Source organism: Girardinichthys multiradiatus, chromosome 15 (genome assembly GCF_021462225.1).
Source record: "Girardinichthys multiradiatus isolate DD_20200921_A chromosome 15, DD_fGirMul_XY1, whole genome shotgun sequence".
NCBI lineage: Eukaryota > Metazoa > Chordata > Actinopteri > Cyprinodontiformes > Goodeidae > Girardinichthys > Girardinichthys multiradiatus.
Genome location: NC_061808.1, coordinates 14,806,975 through 14,828,035, shown reverse-complemented (window position 1 = coordinate 14,828,035; position 21,061 = coordinate 14,806,975). Strand labels below are relative to the sequence as shown.

The window sequence follows — 21,061 nt, the reverse complement described above, 5'->3', positions numbered from 1 at the left end:
AATAGAATAGCTCAGGCTCATTTTGTTTGAACCTTTTGAAGCATCTGCTTAAATAATGCACAACTATTACAAGGCTCGTCATTGTCAAATGAGTTTAGAAGATAAAGTCACTCTTAAATCCATGCTTGCTACTAATTTGGCTGGAATCATGTCTCAAAAAAAGGGCATTTATCTATGTTTATCATCTCCATGAATGTCATATTCATCTTATACTTTTAATGGTTTATATGAACCATTTTTTATTTAGTTTTGACTGATTTTAAAGCACAGACAACTGGCTGCATATTTGACTGTTCTTATCTGTAATGGTAGAGCTTGTTTCCTGGTGTCTCCTGTGTTTTATTTAATAGTCTGATGATTTCAATTCGGTTGAGGTCTGAGACGTTCTAGCAGCTTAATGTAAGAGCTTTGTCCATTTGAAAAAAAATGTATTGGTGTGTTCTAACACCCAAATGTGTGTGACCTTTCTAGTTGTTGATTTAAGTTGAATAATTAGGAGGTGGATCTCAATCTTTATCATTTTTCGCAGTGAAAGGTACCAGTACCCCTTACATTGAAACAGGTCCTCAGCATGATGCTTCCACCACCATGCTTGACAGCTGGCACAGTGATCCATGGCCTGAGACTCCAATTCTCACCACTTTTCTTGTGATTGTGGCCAAATATCTTCATTTCATTTGACCATAAACCTTTTCTTCAGAAGCATTTGTAAGCAGCTGCAAATTTTGCTCATGTCTGAAGGTGTTGCTTGGTCAGCACCCTCAGTACATCTTAAACAATAGTCTTGCAGCCATTTCCAGTTTACAATAGGCTTTAGCCTTGGTGGTTCTTGAGTTCATGAACATCCTGATGAATTTCCTCTCAACTGAGAGTGACAGTTTGGGTCCAGTGACTAAAACTTGGACACAGTTGGGTGTTCAAGCAGGGGAATTATCTCAGACATACACTTAGAAATTTGCTTTACATTGGACATTGCAACAAACTAAAATAAGCTCGTGGAATATCAACCCTACATGAAATGTACAAATAAACCTTTAATACACGTCTGTGCCACACAGGAAACTAGTTTAAATTAGTTGTACCATTTCTGATAAGAGTGGTCAAATATCTGGCCAGAAACCATGTGGTGTCTCTTCAACTTGAGGGACATTTACCAAAATTTTAGTAAGGGTCTATATAAATATTAGACCCTGTAGAGGGAATTTTGCCCTCTGTATTACAGAAATCTTTCTTTAAATTCAAATTTATGTGCACTTATAACTGGCACCACAAGATTGCTTTATGCAGCAATATTCAGCTGTGTTTTTGTATAATGATAGGTTAGAAAATTAGATCAAATGCATTGATCTGTTGGTGTGTAAAGCAGTGCATTAGTTTACTGAAATGTGACCAAAGAAAATGTGTCAGGTCATTAAATCAATAAGTTATGCATTATTGGTTGCATGTTTTGTAAACTTTCTTGGACATTTGCCAGAATAAAATGATGGTACCGGAGGAGCAACATTAACCTGCAAGCGAAAAAAGCTTCCGCTGCTGTTGTATTCTGGTTTCTGATTTATGAAAACGGCTGAGTTCAAGCTTCATCTCTTTTATTCTTTTTGTTACAACTCTAAATAGTTATAACTCAAGATATGTACAGCAAACTAAAAACAACACAGGCCACAACAGAACATTTCCAAGTGCTGAATATTATTTTATCCAATGTTAGTGTCTGTCTTCACAAAGCTGACCTAAACACTTTTTTTTTTTTTTTTTTGGAAAGCTGCTGCATCTGAAAACAGGACACTTTCACACAAACAGGACAGCAGCCACTGAAATGACATCCTTCAATAATTTTACTACATTCATCTCAGTCATTTGTCTTCGTGGAGCCAGGACTTCTTCATCGTTGCCCCTTTTGTGCATTTGGTTTCAGCACTGGATCGAGGAACAGTGACTTGAACCCTCTCACTGTTGGGGCATATTTTTGGTTTCCTCCACTTGGCTTGAACACAGCAATTACAAGATTAAATGGGTCGTCAAGCTTATTGGTCTCAAAGACACTCGCAAGACATCGTGATGTACAGCATTTCTGTTTAAAATGAACTTGGCAGGCGCTCTTTCAGAGTCTTAAGGCGACATTTAAATACTGTAAGCTGCAGTTTTTAGAACCTAATCCTTGACTAGTGCAACGGTTAATAGGCGATCCAGCTGTGTTGAAGTCTTTATTTCAGTGTGCAGCCTAAAGGCTCATAGAAGACAGTCTAAGTCAGCCGCAAAGATTTTGTGCTTTGCAAAAACTTCAACCCACGCCTGCTGCACCTACATTGATTTGACCTTCTGTCGTGACCTGGTTGGATCTCTTAGTCTTTTCCCACACCTCTGGACAGTTAAAGAGTTCATATATCACTGGATTTGTACATGTCGGAGAGAAGCCTGGTAATGGGAACATTCCCAATGGTCTTTTTGAAGAACACTTCCTCTATGGTGGAGGGGCTGACGGAGCGGAGTGCTGGGAGGAGCAACAGCAGCTTCCCGAAACGGCAGGGCTGAGTTGGGTACCTAAAATGAAAAGAAAGGGGCTCTTAAACAACCTCTTACATATGTTCTGTTTTTTCCAATGCTCACTAATCGCAAAGAGCAGCCAGTTAAAACCAAGTTACAGCAGTTAAATATGTGTCAGGATCCAATAGGCTGAAGTCAGGTCTGTGTAAAGCAAGCAATGAGAGAAAGACCTAAATGGATTCGATTCTACCCTGTAGTGACAAACTTTTAATCTAACTGGAATTTTATGTCATAGACCAACACAAAGTAGTGCGTAATTGTGAAGGGGAAGGAAAATAATGCATGATTTTCAAACTTTTGTTTTACAAATAAATATCCTAAACATGTGACATCCATTTTAATAGAGCCAAATTTGGCTCCTGAGTACAATACAGGTCAACCACTTGGCTTCAAATCTCACTCAATTTATAATTAGAAACCACCTTAGTGTAATTTAATATAGGTGTATAGGTGTAAATAGGTGTAAATTCAGCTCTTCCGTGAAGGCCTCAAGAGTTTTGTTAAAGAACATTGGTGATCAAACAACATCATGAAGATCAAGGAACACAGCAGACAGATCACAAATAAAGTTGTGGAGGAGTTTGAAGCAGAAGTTTTAAAACAATGTCAAAAGCTTTCACAATCTAATAGAGCACTCCTCAGTGTTGACAAAGGTAAGACAAAGAGAGTATTTGTCAGAGAAACAGCCAAGAGTCTCATGGTAACTGGTTAAGCTGCAGATGTCCACAGCTCAGGTGTGAATCAGATGATTTAAATATTAAACCCGTACTCAATTAGTGTTGCCTTTATGGAGGAACAGAAAGACAAAAGCCATAAAAAGTCACACTTGCAGTTTGCCACAAGATAACAAGTAAGCATTTGGATGAAGATGCTGTGTCAAAATTTAATCTTTTAGGTCGACCAGCAAAATACTTTTGCGGTGGAAAAATAATACTACAAATAATACCACACATCAACCACACTGAAATTTGGTGGTGGCAGCATCAAACTTTGGGAGTCATGTCCTTAAGAAAAATCAGGGTGGCTGGATGGATCTAAATCAGTGGTGTCCAGAGTCCGGCCTCAAGGGCTGGTGTCCTATATGGTTTAGATGTCACCCTTGGGTCAACATACTTGAATCAAATGATTGGTTTATTACCAGGCCTCTGGAGAACTTGGAGACCTGTTGAGGAGGGGATTTAGCCATTTAAATCAGCTGTGTTGAAACAAGCACAGATCAAAAACTTGCAACCTGCACTGGCCCTTAAAGATTAGTGTTGGACACCCCTGATCTAAATATATAGCAAAGCTGCAAAAGACTTCACACTGAGGTTGTGGTTCACCTTCCACCAGGACAATAATCCTAAACATACATCAAAATTTCAGGGGAATGATTGACATCAAAGTATATTCATGTAGTAGAATGGCCCAGTCGAAGTCCAGATATAAATCCAAAGGAGAATCTGTGGAAAGACTTGAAAATGTATGAGCAAGGGTCTGTAACCTGCAGCTCTGTAGCCGCAAGTGTATTTTTGGATCTTCCATATGGGCTCTTAATAACTTTAGCTAAAAATGATTGTAAAAAACAACTAATGTTTTTAATCATAATAACAAATGCAGGTTTTAGCCAATTTTCATAGAATAATTGCATTGAATTTCCCAAACAGAATTACTCTGAAAGTAAAAGTATTTTTCTTGTCATTAGCTTGGAGGCTATGTGCTTTTGTTACATCATTTACCCCAAATATCTACATCCCATGGAAGAAAATGTAACCAACCTCTTTTTGCAAAAGATTTTGTTTTTACAACCAAATGAGTAGTTTTTTTTTTTTTTTCAATCAAAAATTAGAGGTTGTCTTTCTTTAAACAGTCATGTCACATTTATGGCTGTAACTAATTTTATTTAGCTGGACTGAGAGCAAAAATTATTCTTTTGATTTTAAAGGTTGCAGATCCCTACTCTAAACGTGCAAAGCTGGTAGAGACATACTCCAAAAGACACGCAGCTATAATATCAGTGAAAAATAGCTCTACAAAGCACTGACTCCTGGGGGCTAAAGAAAAGCATCCCCACAGCATGATGCTGGCACCACAATGTTTCGCACTGAGGATGCTGTGTAATTAGTGACTTTTTTATTTGAAACTAGTAAACCATGTATCATTTTCCTTCTTCTTCATAATTACGTGTTATGTCACATGACATCTTACTATAACATAACTGGTTTGTGGTTGTAACGTGAACATGTTAAAGGGTAGAATTGCTTTTGCAATGCACTGAATGTTTCTTTTTTACATACCTGGTGTGGATGTAGCTGTTAAGTGTGAGCTGTGCTTCATCTTGTAGTGCAGCGATAGCACTGCCATTGCGGAAACTTCTTAATTCAGTGCTGCCTTGCGTAGGTACTGTAAAAAAGAGGCTGTTTAGGTTTATGGAGCAGATACATTTTCAGATGGCTCAAACTACAGGTATCCCCTGTGACTTTGCCAAATAGGCTCTGATAAGAACCTGTAAGATTTTTCAGGGTGTTGACAACATACGCACCTGCTTTGAATGTTACGATGCATTTCAAACAGGCGAACTCTGTTGCGTCGAGGCGCATCTGTCGGAATCTGGTGACGACCTCTTGAAGTGCCTGGATCTCCGATATGATCTTGTTCATCCGCTGAGACTCTGTGTTTTCTGTGTTCATACCTGTTGATGGAAATGACAGACAAGTGTCACCATGTAGGCAAACACTGCAGCATCAAACACAAAAGGTCTACCTGTACATTTAGTAAGCTGAAGGATTTACATACCAGAGACAGCAAGAAGAGTAGTGGAATCCACAGGAATTGCCCACTGAGCGATGCCCAGAACAAACAACTCCCTCCAGGCATCCTCCAACAGAATCAGCTGGAAAGAGAAAACCAACGTTATTATATGGACATTTATGACATGTAAGAAAAAAGTACAGTGTGCCTATATGTTATGCAAAAATCTTTATCACAAAAAAAAGCTTTTGACTGTTGATACGTCTCTAATATACTAGATGCATACATGCAGACATACATATGTATATATGTACATGCATGCATAAATGTACATTTTATGTACATATGTATATATAAATATAGACATACAGTATATACAAGTAATCCACACACATTTGTTTGCTGTACATAGATTCTCACTGAAGGCAACAAAACTGTGAATGAACACATGGAATTATGTAGCAAACAAAAAAAACGTTAATCATGTGTCTATTTCAGATTCCTTAAAGTAGCCACCCTTTCCTGCGATGACCTTTAGTCGTCTCTCATTGCATCTCTGGGATGTTTTTCTAGACTCTTCAGGAAACTGTTTCAGGTGACCACCTCATGAAGCTGAAGTATCTCTACTTCAGCTTCATGAAGTAGAGATACTTCATGAAGGTGCCGAGCAGTAATCAAAGCAAAGGGTGACTATTTTTAAGAATCTAAAATATAAAAATGTCTATGCTACTTTTTACTATATAACTCCATGTATGTTCATTCAGTTTTGATGCCTTTGGTGAGAATCTACGATGTAGTCATGAAAATAAAGAGGCCCATTACTCTCACACACACACCAATCATGGTAAAGATGCTTGTTTGGATAGCTTGTTTTATTGTTTTTCCTCTTTAACACTTTGCACTAAATGTACAACAAGTGCATGGATTGTATTATATTACCAAAAAGACACAAGAAATTGTAGAGGGTGCATACGGTGAGATCTGACCTTTAAATAGCCATAGTATAGGTCTTTCAAAATGAAATTCAAAGAATGTAGATATTGAAAAAAAACTTAAACATGAAATCCTTAACATTTTAACTTATTTAGATTTTAAGTTTATAATAACGTCGGATAGAAATAAGGTAGCAGCTTTTGACTTTAAAGTTTACCTGATCAGATAAAGGCAGGGTGGAGAATGCGGGAACACTTTTGGCCCACTTGATGCTCATGAATAGGAGGCGTGCTGCAGACTCGCACACAGACTCTGTGGCCACCTCGTACAGGTACATGGGGGTGCCGTTGACCTCATGGGGATACTGCCGAGTGTGAGAAATAATAACAACCACGTGTCACAGGTCTTAATGAATCACAGTTCAGAGAACAGTGAGCTAAAAAGATCAAATTCCAAGCTCTGGCACCTGATTTTATAAACATTAGTGTTTCTTGTGCTGGATTTGGAGAGAAAAATCTAATTGGCGGATTTGTGGTTCTTACAGGATGCTAAATCGGGACAAGAATTTCAGCTTCTAACCTCCGAAGGAGAAAAAAAATAAACTCTTATTGGAAGCAACCAAAACAGCATCATTAACCTTGAGGGTTTTTTCTTTCAAGGTCTGTAAATATACATCCAGACACTATGAAAAGACAGGTACAGGATTCTAAGTATTTAGGCGGATCAATGGAGTCACAACTTACAGTGCCTTGCAAAGGTATTTATACCCCCCCACTCCCACCCCTTTTAATTTTTTTACTATTTTGTCACCTTCCAACTTGTAATGTAAATGTTTTTTACTCCTATTTTATGTGCTGGATCTGAGCAAAATATTCTAAATTGGTGAAATATATATATATATATATATAAATATATAGCACAAAGAATTTTAAAAGAAAGCTGGCATGTGCATACTATTTACTATAAAGCCCCTAAAAAGTCCAGGTTCACCCGATTAGCTTCAAAAGTCAAAGAATTAGTGAAATGAAGTCCATCTGTGTGCAGTCTAAGTGTCACATGATCTGTCAGTATAAACACACCTTTTCTTGAAAGGCCCCAGAAGTTGCAACACTACAAAGCAAGAGGCGTCACGCCATGAAGACCAAGGAGCTCTCCAAACAAATCAGGGACAAAGATGCTTACAAGTACAAGTTAGGGTGGGGTTATAAAATAATATCCAAATGTTAGATGTTCTCCCAGTGCACCATCAAATCAATCAGCCTTCAAATGGAAAAAACATGATATCACAACAAATCTCCCAACAGAGGGCCGCCCACTACACCAGGCAAGGGGGGCATTCATCAGAGAGGCAGCAAAGAGACCAAAGGTAACCCGGCAGAGATTGGAGTATCTGTCCATAGGACCACAATAAACCGTACACTCCAAAGAGTTAGGCTTCATAGAAGAGTGGCCAGAAAAAAGCCTTAACTTAGTGTTAAAAATAAGAAGGCGCTTTTTGAGTATGCCAAAAGGCCTGTGTATGTATGGGGGAGGTGTTCTGATCAGATGAGACTAAAATTTAACTTTTCAACCACCAAGGAAAACAACATGTCTGATACAAACACAACACATCCCATCACCCCAAGAACACCATCCCCACACTGAAGCAGTGACGTGGGAAACTGGTCCGAATCGAAGAAAAGATAGATGGTGCTAAATACAGGGATATTTTTGAGCAAAACCTGTGTTAGTCTGCCTGTGATTTGAGACTGGGATGGAGGTTCACCTTCCAGCAGGACAATGAGCCAAAGAATACTGCTAAAGCAACACTCAAGTGGTTTAAGGGGAAACATTTAAAGGCGTTGAAATGCCCTAGTCAAAGTCCAGACCTCAGTTTAATTGAGGATCTGTGGTTAGACCCTAAGATCGGTTAACAAGCGTGGATCATCGCACATGAAGGAGATGGAGCTGTTTTGCCTTGAGGAATGCACAAAAAATCCCAGCGCTTCACAATAAAAAAATATATTTGCAAAGTTGTAGACATGTTCTGTAAATAAAATGGTGTAAACTCTCAAACAATCCATTTTAATTTCAGGTTGTGAGGCAGCAAAATATGAAAAATGCAAAGAGGGGTGAATACTTTAGTTCTTTTAAAACATGAAAAAGTCACAGTAAGTATTCAGATTTTAGACACATAAACGATTTAAACAAATTATACTATTACACATGTATTACTATCTGACCAACCGGATACAAATAGGAAGGAATAGACTTAATTAAACCGATGATATAAATAAGCTTTAAATATGGATATGTAAATAGTCAGTCTCATACACACACTGTAAGGTTTGAAGTAAACTTAATTATTTATCTTAGTTTCACTTACCCTTATTATCTTATGGGGCAACACACAGTTGGGACACTGTACCCAGATAACTACGGTACATTACGTATTACAAACAATTCTCTAAATCTATAAACTTTGGTGTGTATAGTCTGTGATTTTATGTGGGCTAGTGATCTTTTTGCATAATGTCATGTCTTATTGCATGTTTTATATGATTTGTTTTATTGTTTATTATTACAAAATGTAATTAAAAAAAACTTTTTAATGTTTTAATATTGTTTTATACCATCAACCTGCCAGGAACTGCAAATGAAAATAAGTCTTGATGGCTGAATTTGCATGATGGACTGAATTGCTTATGCCCATTGTCTCTTTTAAATAATTACAGCAAACGAAATAAAAAGTAAAGGGCAACGTTTTATGGTGTTGCAGGTTAGAAACCAGGGGCACATGCAGAAGAAGATTAATTCTCTTCTAACTTGAGACTATGGGGGTGCATAGAACTTTAAAAACAGCTGTAGCAGAACCGTGTCACTGCTTTGAATGAAGTCTTTTCTACATAAATGTAATTATGCTCATATTTCTTTCCATTTTATGCTGAATTCTTTATTTTTATTTTTTGTATTATAATGATTATTTTGTTTGTTTTTATATGAATGTTCTCCTGTCAATATATTTATGTATGAAATCTTAGCTACTCATCTTGAGTTGTGTCTGAGTTGGAGTATCCTGGTTAAAAAACAATAAAGTAGAGGTGCCCTTGCCCCCCAACCCCACTTGCAGGGCACCACTGTTGACAGTTTTTAAATTTCTTAATACTCATAATTTCAGTTCATTTCCAGGAGCATGGCAGGTTAAATAAAAAACATCAAACTTTCAGTTAGTAAAAGAAGAAATTATGAATAATTGTCTAGAATCCATCTCAGGACAGTGTACCTTGGGGGTGGGTTGCGCTAAACCCACGATGGCCTGTCTTTCTGGCGTGGTGGCCACTGAGCTCATCTCCAGGTTGTGGGGATCCAGTTGCGTGACGGTGGTGAAGAAAGGAGGTCCGGGCAGCGAGGATCCCGGGAAGTGGGTCGAGGAGCCGTTCACCTCTTTATGGCCCCGGAAATAAAGGGCGACTTGTTTGCGGATGGTGGACGTCCTGGGCCCCCTTTCATGCTGGACGGCTGTGAAGTGGGACAGCGAACACAGAGTTCAAGGAATAGTTTCTTTTAAAAAAAAATCTCATTTGTATTCATTGACAGTGCCTGTTAAAGGTGGCTTGTTTTATTTAAGCGTAAAGTTAAGAACTAAAACAAAACAAATAATCAGGTTTCACTTGGGGGGTCAGAGCACAGCCCAAATACTAATGTGGCTTTAAGCAGAATTTCTTTAGGGCCCCACTTCCCGTTAATCCCCATGACCCAACAAACCCCATCATCAGAGTTTAAGAAAATTTTGGTGGAGTCATGAAGGCAGATTACAGTTTATTTGGAAATGTGCAATAATTTGTTGAGATTTATTAACAAACATTGCAGTGTGTGTAAAATGTGACCCCAGCTCAGACATAAGCAGCAAAAAAGGGTTAAACTGGTAACATTAATAGTCACATAACTTTGTAGCTAATAACAGTTACATAGGTATGTAACTAATAAGATTGTTTATTGCTTATTTGCAACCAGTACATTTTCAAAATTTTGAAATATGAAATAAATTTTGATTTTTTACAATCTGAAATCTTAAAATCTCAATAAAAATAACTTCATTTATAAGTGAGGCAGGATACAACACACTGCATATAAAAAATGAATAAAATCTAAACATGTATATTACTAAAGAATATTATTAAGACTGTAAAATATACAAGGATTGCCACAGATCCCCCACCCCCCACCCCCATTTGAAGGCGCCATTGCAGCAAAGAAGTTCAAGCAATTAACTTATATTGACAGCTCCACTGCACCCTTCAAAACAAGCAAATAGCAGGTAATTATCAGCTTCTTTGCAGCTTTCATTAACAGCTTTGATAAACTTTTTCACCTCGGAACCAAACGCCACAGCATGGCGTGTCTATAGTCAGAGCCATAATTAAATCCAGCCCATTTACCGTCTTTATTCATGTTCACTTCCAGACACTTTTTCAAACGACAAGCTCGGCATTGGTTCCTGTGAGTTTTGTCAACGGGACAGCCACCCTGCACAGACACAACAAGGAAAAGAGAGGGGTCAATAAGAAAAAAGAGATTTAGAACGAAATCCTCCTGCTATTATCATCCTGGGAGGCAAATCTCCAGGTAAAAGATCGTGCTATTATCTTGTAGTTATGAACCCCGCTCCCCTGCGGCTCTAGTGCGGCCTCATCCACATGGATAAGTACTCGATCCCGCCCTCTGCCGCCTTAAATCCTCGCCTGGGAATCATCACATTAGATTGGATTACACCTGATATATTAGAGCCGCGCTGTCTTTAGGCCGGTACTTAATGGTGCAGGCGTGACACAATTAGGCTCATCAAGGAAGATTTAACACAGCGACCAAAACAAGGAAAGAGGAAGACACAGACAGATCCGTGCGTAAAATGCGCATTCCGTGCGTAATTGTAAAAACGTGTTTTTTTGGGATAGAAACAATCCTTTATTTATATCAGAAGAGGATGCTGGTGTAGCAACAATTGCTTACTATTTGATTAAAATAAAAAAAATATGTATAACTGATTGTGCAGGCGAGGCATTTTTCCGTCTTGTTTAGGCTAGTTTTAATAAAGTAAATCAATTGAATTCACAATTTAATAGGGTTCTGACAGGCCTCCTCACCTGTGAGCCCGACTTGCACACATAGGTTCGGTTCCTCCGGATGCTCCTCTTGAAGAATCCCGAGCAGCCGTCGCATGCGTAAACACCGTAGTGTTTCCCGGAGCTGCGATCGCCGCACACTTTGCAGGGGATGTCCAGAATCCGACCTTCGAGATGACAAAATGTCAGTTGGACAACACGCGAAATCAAGATTCACTCAAGTTAGCTGTAAAATTATAAAATATTCTCGTAAAGTATGTGGTTTAATCCATTGGATTCCTATTTGAATTGGTAATATTATTTAAACTTTGATGATGCGGTGAGATTAACTTTTTTAATGACACCGGTGCAAAAGATTAATTGTCCAACGAATGACAAATTTTTGGGCACAGATGAACGCATGCCCCTTTCTTACCCCAACCATGACCATGGGAATTCACTGGGGCATATTTCAGGAATAAAGTCCGGTGGGAAGCGTCATATCTAAGCTCCCTAAAACAAAAGCCCGAGGGCGCACAATGGAGACATTAGGGGAAAGTGTTAACTTAATGATTTTCCCCCATTGAACCTCGTCTGACTGCCTGGATCTCGACAAGCTGCGAACTCCTCTTCATAATGGGACTCGACAGCTGCTTTATCCCGCAGGTCTATAGGCCCCAGGATTAGGGAGTGACACTGCACTGCGAGAATAATGCGCACCAACTCGTTTCACCAACTCAAATGAAGTGTATGTAAATCGACCTCAGTGTAGATGAAAAAAATGTGATTTTTTTTGTGAAGATTTTGTATTCAAATCTGTTGAAAAAGAACTATATTTGTATGCATATGAGGGGGCTTTTTTCTCGCTTTAGAGGGAAAAGCCGTCTATGTAATTACACTGACGTTTTGCCACCTGCTTATTGATTCACCAGTGACCCGTCAAAAAGGGTAGCATGGGAATAACTGCTCGGCAGCATAACAGTGACTTCAGGGGAGAGTTATACGACTTCAATTGGCTGATTATTCAGAATCAGAAGGCCGTAGGGAGTATTTGTCTATAGGCCACTACCATCCTATCCACCTTTAAATGTTGCATTAAAAAGTTTATATATATATATATATTTTAAATTATATATATATATATATATATATATATATATATATATATATATCAATGATAATGAAAATGATATCGTTTTTCAGTGGAGAAAAAAAGGACTAAATGTTGAGTTTGATTGAATTCAAGTTTTTGAATTAAAGAAGAACGATTTTTTTCCAACGTTAAAACCCTCAAAGACAAATATTAAACTGCGGATTATGACTGTCAATGAAATAAATCGGCGCGAATTCGGTTGTGGAAAAGGGGGAACTGAATTTAACTTCCCACCATAGGGGTTCAATGCGTTTCCATTGTGTGCAGTAATTGCTTGAAAATATATGGCATATTCTATTAACGTAATAACCATCAGGGCGAGACGCTGCTAATAAAAAAGGGACTGTGTTTCTGGAGAATATAACGTTTTGATTAAGGGTGGAGGAAGTGACTCCCCATTACATTTAAACACTCCGATTTAAAAACGTGTTTAGTAGTTGCAGCAATTAATGACAAATAAAAAATACCTTTACATGTAAATTTGTCTGAAATCTGATACCAGTTGTTGTAAAAATATAATTGTTTTGGTATTTTTAACATTCACAGTGTTAATACCTGCATTTTATTCATATAGGCCTTTTGCAGTGATATTTACAAAAGTTAACGAACGCATAAATGTGCCACTCTAATACAATCACATGTAAGGTTAACTCATTTTACGATAATTAAGGAATCTGAGCACAATTTAAAAGGATAATTTAGAGAATATCAGGAATTTGTTAAAACAAGGCTAAATCAAAGAGATTATTTTGGCCAAAACTAAATACTTAACAAGAACAAAATTGCCTTACTTTGTTGCGGGGTTTTAATATTTTATTTGGCAACAGATTACACGAAATGCAATTGCAGGCAACAAGTGGTATCAAGTAGGGTGCAGTATTCTATCTATTTTGGTGTATTTCATTTGAAAAAGAGGAAGACAAACACTTGACGCGTGATAAACAGCACTTTTGAATCAAACACGTCTCGTATTTTTTATGGTAATCGGAAATAAACTGAATTATTGCGGATAAGATATAGTGAAAATGAAACTATATATGTGGAAACTTATTTTCATATAAAAACTATAGGTCAGAGAAAGGCCCTGCTTAGATGGCTGAATATAGTTGAGGAACATCAGGAGATGGATGAGGGAAACTTACTTGATTTGACGTTCAGAATATCCAAACAGCCACTTGTTGAACCGGCAGGTTTGCTCATCGTGGATCCTCAGGCTTTTTTACAGTCTCTGAAGGAAAATGTTCCTTTTTTATTTTCTATTTTATGAGTAGACCAGGAAAACCTTTGAAACAGAAGCGGCGAGTCTTGTTGTGTCTTGTTTCTCAGTAGTTAAGAAGTCCAGTTACCAACTTGACAGAGACGCAGGCTTTGGTAGAGATCTCCAAATGAAACCTTTGCGCCTGAGCTTTAACTCAGCAATGTCTCCATCACAGCCGGACTGGAGCCAAGGCATGCAGAAGAGACACAATCGGGTATCGGTGACAGCAGCGCTCCGGCAGGTCAGTGCGCACCAGCCGGCGCGTAAAGTTGGACGTGTGCGGAGGAAAGAAACCGCTGCCAGCGGCGGATCTCACGGGGCGCCGAAGCCGCTGGAGAAACGAAAAAAAAAGGCAAATTTTCGCTAAAATTACAAATGAAAACGTGTTAAACACACCGGGACGCGATGTGACTTTGTGCTGCGAGTTCCCCCTCAATAGGCGTCGGTAATATTTATGAGAAGTGTTGGGCGGGGGGCGGGGGGGAGCCTGGAGGGTGGAGAGCTCCACTTCCTTCATCCACTTGGCTTTCTACACCAAACTCCAGCCTGACGTCACTGGGAGTGTGATGGTGTGTGTGTTTATATATGTTTGAGTGTGTGAGTGTGTGGCAGGGATGAAGATGTAAAATCCCTGGAGGAAAGGTGCTGCATAAGTACTTTTTACACATTTAAAATAAAAGTTTAGCTCTTTTCTTCCAAATTTCTGAAATGACCCGAAAGCTAACCTTTTGGAAATAACTATTTCTTCATGATTTCGGGAGGAAAAAGCCAAAGTGCGTCTGCAAAGTGCACAGTGACAGTATTTGGAGCTTTACTTCCGAGAACTTTCTATATTTTCAGGGATGCTGAGTTATGCTGCCCAACAAATAGCTTTTTGTGCGTGAGTTGTTGAAGCTCAGACATTTTCAGCATGACCTCCTTTAAAGGAGAATAGCATATAGCTACGCATTTTGGAAGAGTTCAGCCCATGGAAGCCGAAAAGAAAAGTTGTTTAATGCTAAAGAAATGACCCAATCGAAAAAAAACAAAAAAAACATCCACACCTCGTATTCACCCCCTCTCCACCCTTTCTCTTTCACTGAGGGTTATTCCTCAGAGAGAGGGCGGGTGTCCATGTATGCACCACTTCTCTCTCGTTCAAGCCTTTGTGAGCTTCACTGCCTACAGGGGGGGTTTCAGCCTGTTACATTTGTTTAAGCGGGATTTAGTTTCATTTTTTTTCCATTTTATTTCTTTACTTTCATGAAGGATTTACCATATTGGCTACCAATCTATGCAGTCTGACGTTAAAACTCATTAGACCGACAGTTAAAAAAATCATCCAGTCAAAAGCAATAAATCAACTTATTAAAATCAAATAAAAGATAAAGGGTAATTTTGTCTACAATTTAAAACGTAATTAATTAATAATGCATTTATTATTATTATTAGCAATTTCTCTATATAAAAACAGCAAAGATTAGGGTCTTAATTTTACACTTTCCTTTTTTGTCCTCTTTTAATAAGTTAAACACTTTTTAAACCAAAAGAAAATGCGTTACAATCTAGTTAAATTTAGTTATAGTATTATAATTGTTTTTTTTTTTTTTACCAAAAACAACAATATATTCGTGCTGGCATGATTTATTACTATTAAATAATCTCTTATGCATTTTGTGGTTTCAGAGAGATACATTCCCATATAGTCACATGCTAATTCAAACTTATTTTGAGACTAGTTTACAGTACTAGCTCCCAGTACCCCTTGCAGCCTCTGATGCGGTTCTAACCTCTAAATACCTGTCTGATCCCCGGGGCCTTCCGGACCGAAAGTCTGGGGGTCAGTGAGCGGCCCGCACGGAGGGCCCCGACCTTGACAGCTTGTTGCGCTTTCGCCGGGTAACCTTGGAAATCCATATTCCGTTTTTTAATTGTGTCCATTCCCACGGTGCACCCAGGGCCATATGGACGCACAAAGTGTCGATCTAAGCGGACAGCGGTGAGGCGGAGAGGCGTAGTTAATTGCAATTAGCTATTGTTGCGTCGTCCATCCTGCCTTTCAGCTGAACGGCTCTACTGCTGGAGCCCAACAAGGCCGACATGGAATCACCCTGATATTCCTTTGATTTGCCTTAAGGGACTCATGGATAGCTTTAAGTCTAAAATGCGTAATTTGAAATCCAAATATGTCTTTTACAGATATTACAAAAGCTACAAAGAAAAGTATATTAATTACCGCGAGAATCTTTTTAATTGATCACTAAATTAGTCCAAATTAATAATTAGACATTTCAGTTTTTTGCTAAATGTGTCGCTATCAGATATGTGTGTGTGTGTGTGTGTGTGTGTGTGTGTGTGTGGGTGGGTGGGTGGGTGGGTTGCCGTCGTGGTGTGTGAATGCTGAATGTGTGACATAATCTCCTTAACTCGTCCTAATCCTCGTCATTCACTGATAGCCTTTACACAAATATAACCAACATCATGGTTGCCGGGGCTTCCCTCTTTCACTCTCCTTGTATTAGTGACTCCCTTCTCATCCAGCAGTCAATGAAAACGGCACTAACAAAGACCCGACTGGATTGTGTATCTGTTTTCTCTCTGGAGCTCTGCATCAGTATGCGGGTAGATACTTGACATACTATAGGATGGACTTTAACAACGAGTAAGAGTCCAGCAGAAGTCAGCGCAGAGCAAAGCAGAGAGACCACACGTGTGTGCTCATTAGATGAATGAGTTTGAACCGTGAGAAAACAGCTTTAAAAACGTATAAAAGTCACCTGTTGAATATGAAAAAGAGAATTTTGGAGATAATAAATCCCTTTTTTGTTTTCCACTTCAGACTTTTAACTTATTGTACATACTTTGAAAACAACGAATTGAACCATAATACATACCATCATTCATATTTAATAAAAATATATCCGTTTAATTATATCAGCAATTGCAATGATAATATAGATTTTGATTAATCCCCACTTTTGTCGCTCTTCTCATTCCATCATCACAATTTCCTCCTACCACTTTCTGCAAGCTTAAACATTTTGTTGACAGACATCTACATCAAGTTTGTGCATCAGGGGTAGTAGAAGCCCATCAAATTGGCCAAATACATTGTTTGCATGTAGTGCATTAGTGCATATGTTTTGAAATATATTAATCAACAAAATGTTGCATCTAAGCTGTCCTTTGCGATTGCAATATTATAACCTTGATATTGTAGTGAAAATTGTGATTTAATCTACTGTATTTTGCAACTATCTAATAATAATACTCCATAGAAACAGTCTCACTCAAGGTCTCCTGTAAAATCATGGCCAGGTTTCGCAGTTCAGTTCTTGCTTTATCTAACGTCTTTATTTGACGCTGCTGATCATGGTATTTTGATTCACAGCCTATAAGATATGGTCAAGATGTTAATTTAGGTAATAGAGTGGTTTCACTTGTACTATTTTGGCACAACCTGCAGTATTTTTACCACTATGTTTTTGGCGCACCATGTGGGGTGCCACAGGGTTCAGTTCTCAGACCTATCCTATTCATCAATCCTCCTGTGACTCATAAAGAATCTGAATGCTGGTCAATTCAGCTTTATTGTTTCTTTGAGTCCACTGAATAACATTAGCTGTCTTCTTGGTTGAATGGATAATCAGTACCAAACAGTGGCAATGTAACAACTACCTACAGCTGAATTCACACAGGAATAAAACTCTTATTATTGCCAATGAATATTAACAAACACCTTAGCTCAGCTGTTCGGTCATGCCTCAAAAATCTTGATGTTAGTTTTTGACTCTGTTGTGTCTTTGCAAACAGTTGACAAAATAATGATTCTTATAACTACAAAAAACATCTCTAAGTTTCGAAGTCTTGTCCTAAAAACTGAGCTGGGGATGGATCATTCAGACATTGATCTCTTCAACAACTGGACAATTTTAGTGGCTTTTTTAGATGATAAACTAACAAGGAGATTGACTGACAGTCCAGAGCACTGCTATAAGGCTTTTGAAGAAAACAGCTATAAATGTACAAAGTCCTTGTCAAATAAACCTATTCCAAAGCCCTATGCCATTCAGCCTATGTTTATATTTCGTAGAGCTTCATATCTCCTCTTGAAGCCTGAGATCATCTGGTCAGAGGTTATTAGTAGCACCATGGATGCATTTTAAGACTTAGATTTTAAGACATAGATATTTTAAAGTTGTATACCCCAGGTCACGAAATGTCTTGCTTTGTTTTTTATGAATCTTTTTAGAAGCAGTTATATACTTTTTGTTTTTGTTTTAACAGGTTTTTAATTAGTGAGAGCTTGATTTTATCATTGTATTATTTTATGAATGGTTTTGGTTTTAGGACACCTTTCATGTGTTTTTATCTGTTTTTTCTATTTGCCTATCTGTGAAGCTCTATAGATTTTTACCTGTGAAACGTGGTGTATAAAAAAAAATTTACTAACTTGCCATTTTGGATAATTTCTGCTAATAGAAATCACCACCCAGGGTCTATAATTTAACCGCCTTTTTGGCACTGCTATCACTGGCCAGGCCCCTAACCAACCAGGCGTAAGCCAATTGGCTCTAAGGAGAAGTCACTAAGCTCCAGAGGACAAATAAAAGAGAGAATTAAAGCCCAGGGGCTTATGCACCCCTGCATCTTTTTAGAGCGGTCAGGGAGATCTTAGTATCTCATCTTGCAGACTCTGCAACCTGTAGATTGTCTAAACAACAGACCAAGGATGTTTCTGCACGTGTAAACGTACAGATCCTAATCAAAACTATGTTTTAAGACTTCCCCAATGTTAAATTGTCTAATATATATTTTCCTTTTCAAATGAGAAGAAAATAATCCAGCCTTATTTCAGCACCATGGACAGTTCTACAAAAGGAGTCATTAGATGGTTGCAGATTACCTGTTGCTTCTAAAACAGCAAATTATCTGTGTGGCAATGAGTGTTAATCGGGTTTAGATTTCCAAAATGCTGGAACTGTCTGAATGACATGATTTTTAGTGCACATTTTTTTTGTTTTTCCTTCAATTAATAAGTAACAACGTTCTGAACTCTATAAAAAGGTAAGAAAAAGAGGGATCAAATTAGAATGTTTGAGGATGAGTTGGTTAATTTTAGTAAAGGGTATTTGTTATGCAGTGTAATGTCTCACATGGCCAAAGTCCACTTAATACATCACAGTTGCATTGCATGTTGTATAAAAGATAGACATACGATAGAACAGTGAACCTATTTGCATATGGTCCAACAGGTGCACATATTAACTGTCTAATAATCTCCTAATAGTGCTGTTTATTTCTCTTTTCAAAGCCCAACCAACATGTTGATTTAACTGTAATTTCAGTTAATTGTGTATCTGTGCATTTAGCATGTTTTGGGACTTTTTAATGGCAGGCGATGGCATTGGGCTTGCAATTTCAGCCAAAATCACCTGTCTTTTTTGGTTTACAAAGTTTCAAATGAACAACAGAGCAATAGAAACATAACTAAACAAGCTAAAATTTCAAAATACATTATTTGATGAGTGGCTTTTATTTCATAGGACCTTTGCAGCTACAGTGAATCATGCATGTGATTTGCAAAATAACTGTCTCGGTACCTGCTTCTGGTTACATGGATTGTTTTTATCAGACAACCCCTTTAATTTAAGTTTCTGACTCCAGTCTTTTCAATTAATTATTTTTAAGATATAGCTTGACTGTTCCAAACTGAGCATGTCAATTGTTCCATTTTTGGTGTGTAGTTATTTGTATTTAATATTACAAAAGTGTATAAACATTCATATATACTTAATAGCATTTAGATTTTGCTTTCTTTATTTTATTCATTGTGTAATATATACATTTTGATTAATACTTTGAGTGTAGAGCTGAGTATGTCTAGCTATATTTCAGTTTATGTCTTTTTTATCTTGCTTTGGTGAGAGCTATTATAAAAACTCCTCTGGGCTTTTTATCTCACAAGTAATTGTTTTTGTAGTTTCTTAAAATAAATTAAACTGAATTTAGGTTCTGAGCTTTCATTTTCACTTCAACACAGATTGTTCTTTTCAATTTACTCACAGCTTACAAAGATACTGCTGCAGAGAAAATATACTTATTATAAGTTGACTTGATAATTACCATCTTTTAATCTGATTAATTCCTAATAAACAAAAATTACAAGCAATTGGACACAAAGTGGAACAAAGTGGAGCAGATCTGCCTTTATGTGTGAGAAGCCAAAACACTGGATTTTTTTTCCAGCCTTTAGCTGCAATTAATTACTTTTTCATCCAAACACATTTGTAGTAATTCCTTTCAATCTTTTATGTGTTTAATGAGTCTATTTATTGACATTAAACACAGCATCAAGCATTCAAAATATAATTTGTGTACCAATAATTCTAACATTGACCTTAAATCAGTAAGAGGATGTTTTTGGGCCCGTTTGCAGGTTATTTTCTCTTCATATCGGGCATCAGTTGTCAATTGTTTTCAATAACATAAATCATTTAAGCTAGCCTAATACTATTAGCTAATAAAGGAAATAGAAGTATTTATTGTTACTGTATAACAAGAGTATAATGAAATTAGGAGAGAGACTCTGCAGTTCATTGCATTTCAAATTAATAAAATAGGAAATATAGTAAAATCTGATTTAGGCAGGTACTTATCAGTCTGATAGCCCAGGCTAAGAAGCTGTTTTTGAGTCTGTTTGTTTTCCACTTAATAGCTCTTTAACAAAACCTTACAGAAGGTCAATTTAGTAAAGCAGCCTCAATAATAAACAGTGGGAAGCTAATTATGTTGTTCTTTGAAATGTACAGCATATCAGTCTGCATGGCTTTTATTTAGAGCCAACAGGTGATAATCTATCAACTGTTTTAAAGGCTTCACTCACACACACAGTTTGTGTTGTGAGTCTTTGTACTGTTAGAAACATCTTAAATTTTATATCTAAACACACATTCAGTCACCATCATCAATTCACTGCAGAGAATCATGTGTCACCCTCTGCAGTGCAGTCCAGGTCTTGTCCCGCCTGTGCATGCACTCACACTGACCAGCACATTACTCACCCCCCCACTAACCCGGGCCCAGAACCCAAACCCAGAAACCCACAGGTCGGTGCGGTGCTTCTGTTGGACGCTCTGAGAAGTCTATTTGGGGCAAATTGTCAGTGAGAAACTTCCGCTCGAACTGCCTTGGACAAAACTGGCTGTTGGGGAGGGCAAATCCTGCTGCATGAGGGTGGGGGGGACAATGGGGGGCGAATGTGTTGATGTGCGGCCGGTGGCTGGGGAGGGACAATGGACGGATTAGTCAGTCCCCTGGCTGACTGATTTGAGATGGCTCCTCTCAGCCTCTCGCCGTGGGGTGTCCCATTGTCCAGGTTCT

General features: G+C 38.0%; 1 protein-coding gene across 1 annotated transcript; it reads right to left on the bottom strand.

The window, feature by feature from the left end:
- Window positions 1-1,572: 1,572 nt before the first annotated feature.
- On the bottom strand, window positions 1,573-14,147 carry nr2e1 (nuclear receptor subfamily 2, group E, member 1). The gene is made up of 9 exons (XM_047388194.1): window positions 13,584-14,147; window positions 11,331-11,476; window positions 10,626-10,713; window positions 9,470-9,705; window positions 6,425-6,571; window positions 5,320-5,416; window positions 5,066-5,215; window positions 4,821-4,926; window positions 1,573-2,541 (listed from the first exon to the last, which is right to left on the bottom strand). The coding sequence occupies exons 1-9, from the start codon at window positions 13,639-13,641 to the stop codon at window positions 2,379-2,381; spliced, it is 1,191 nt and encodes a 396-aa protein (XP_047244150.1). The 5' UTR covers window positions 13,642-14,147; the 3' UTR covers window positions 1,573-2,378.
- Window positions 14,148-21,061: the final 6,914 nt, after the last annotated feature.

What these genes read in the sequence shown, in the direction of transcription:
- nr2e1 (XM_047388194.1), bottom strand. Translation starts at nt 13,641, where the DNA reads ATGAGCAAACCTGCCGGTTCAACAAGTGGCTGTTTGGATATTCTGAAC. An exon ending in TATTCTGAACGTCAAATCAA is followed by an intron (nt 11,477 to 13,583) that starts GTAAGTTTCCCT and finishes GTCATCTCGAAG; the next exon opens with GTCGGATTCTGGACATCCCC. An exon ending in CCCTGCCTTTATCTGATCAG is followed by an intron (nt 5,417 to 6,424) that starts GTAAACTTTAAA and finishes TTCTCTTTCCAG; the next exon opens with CTGATTCTGTTGGAGGATGC.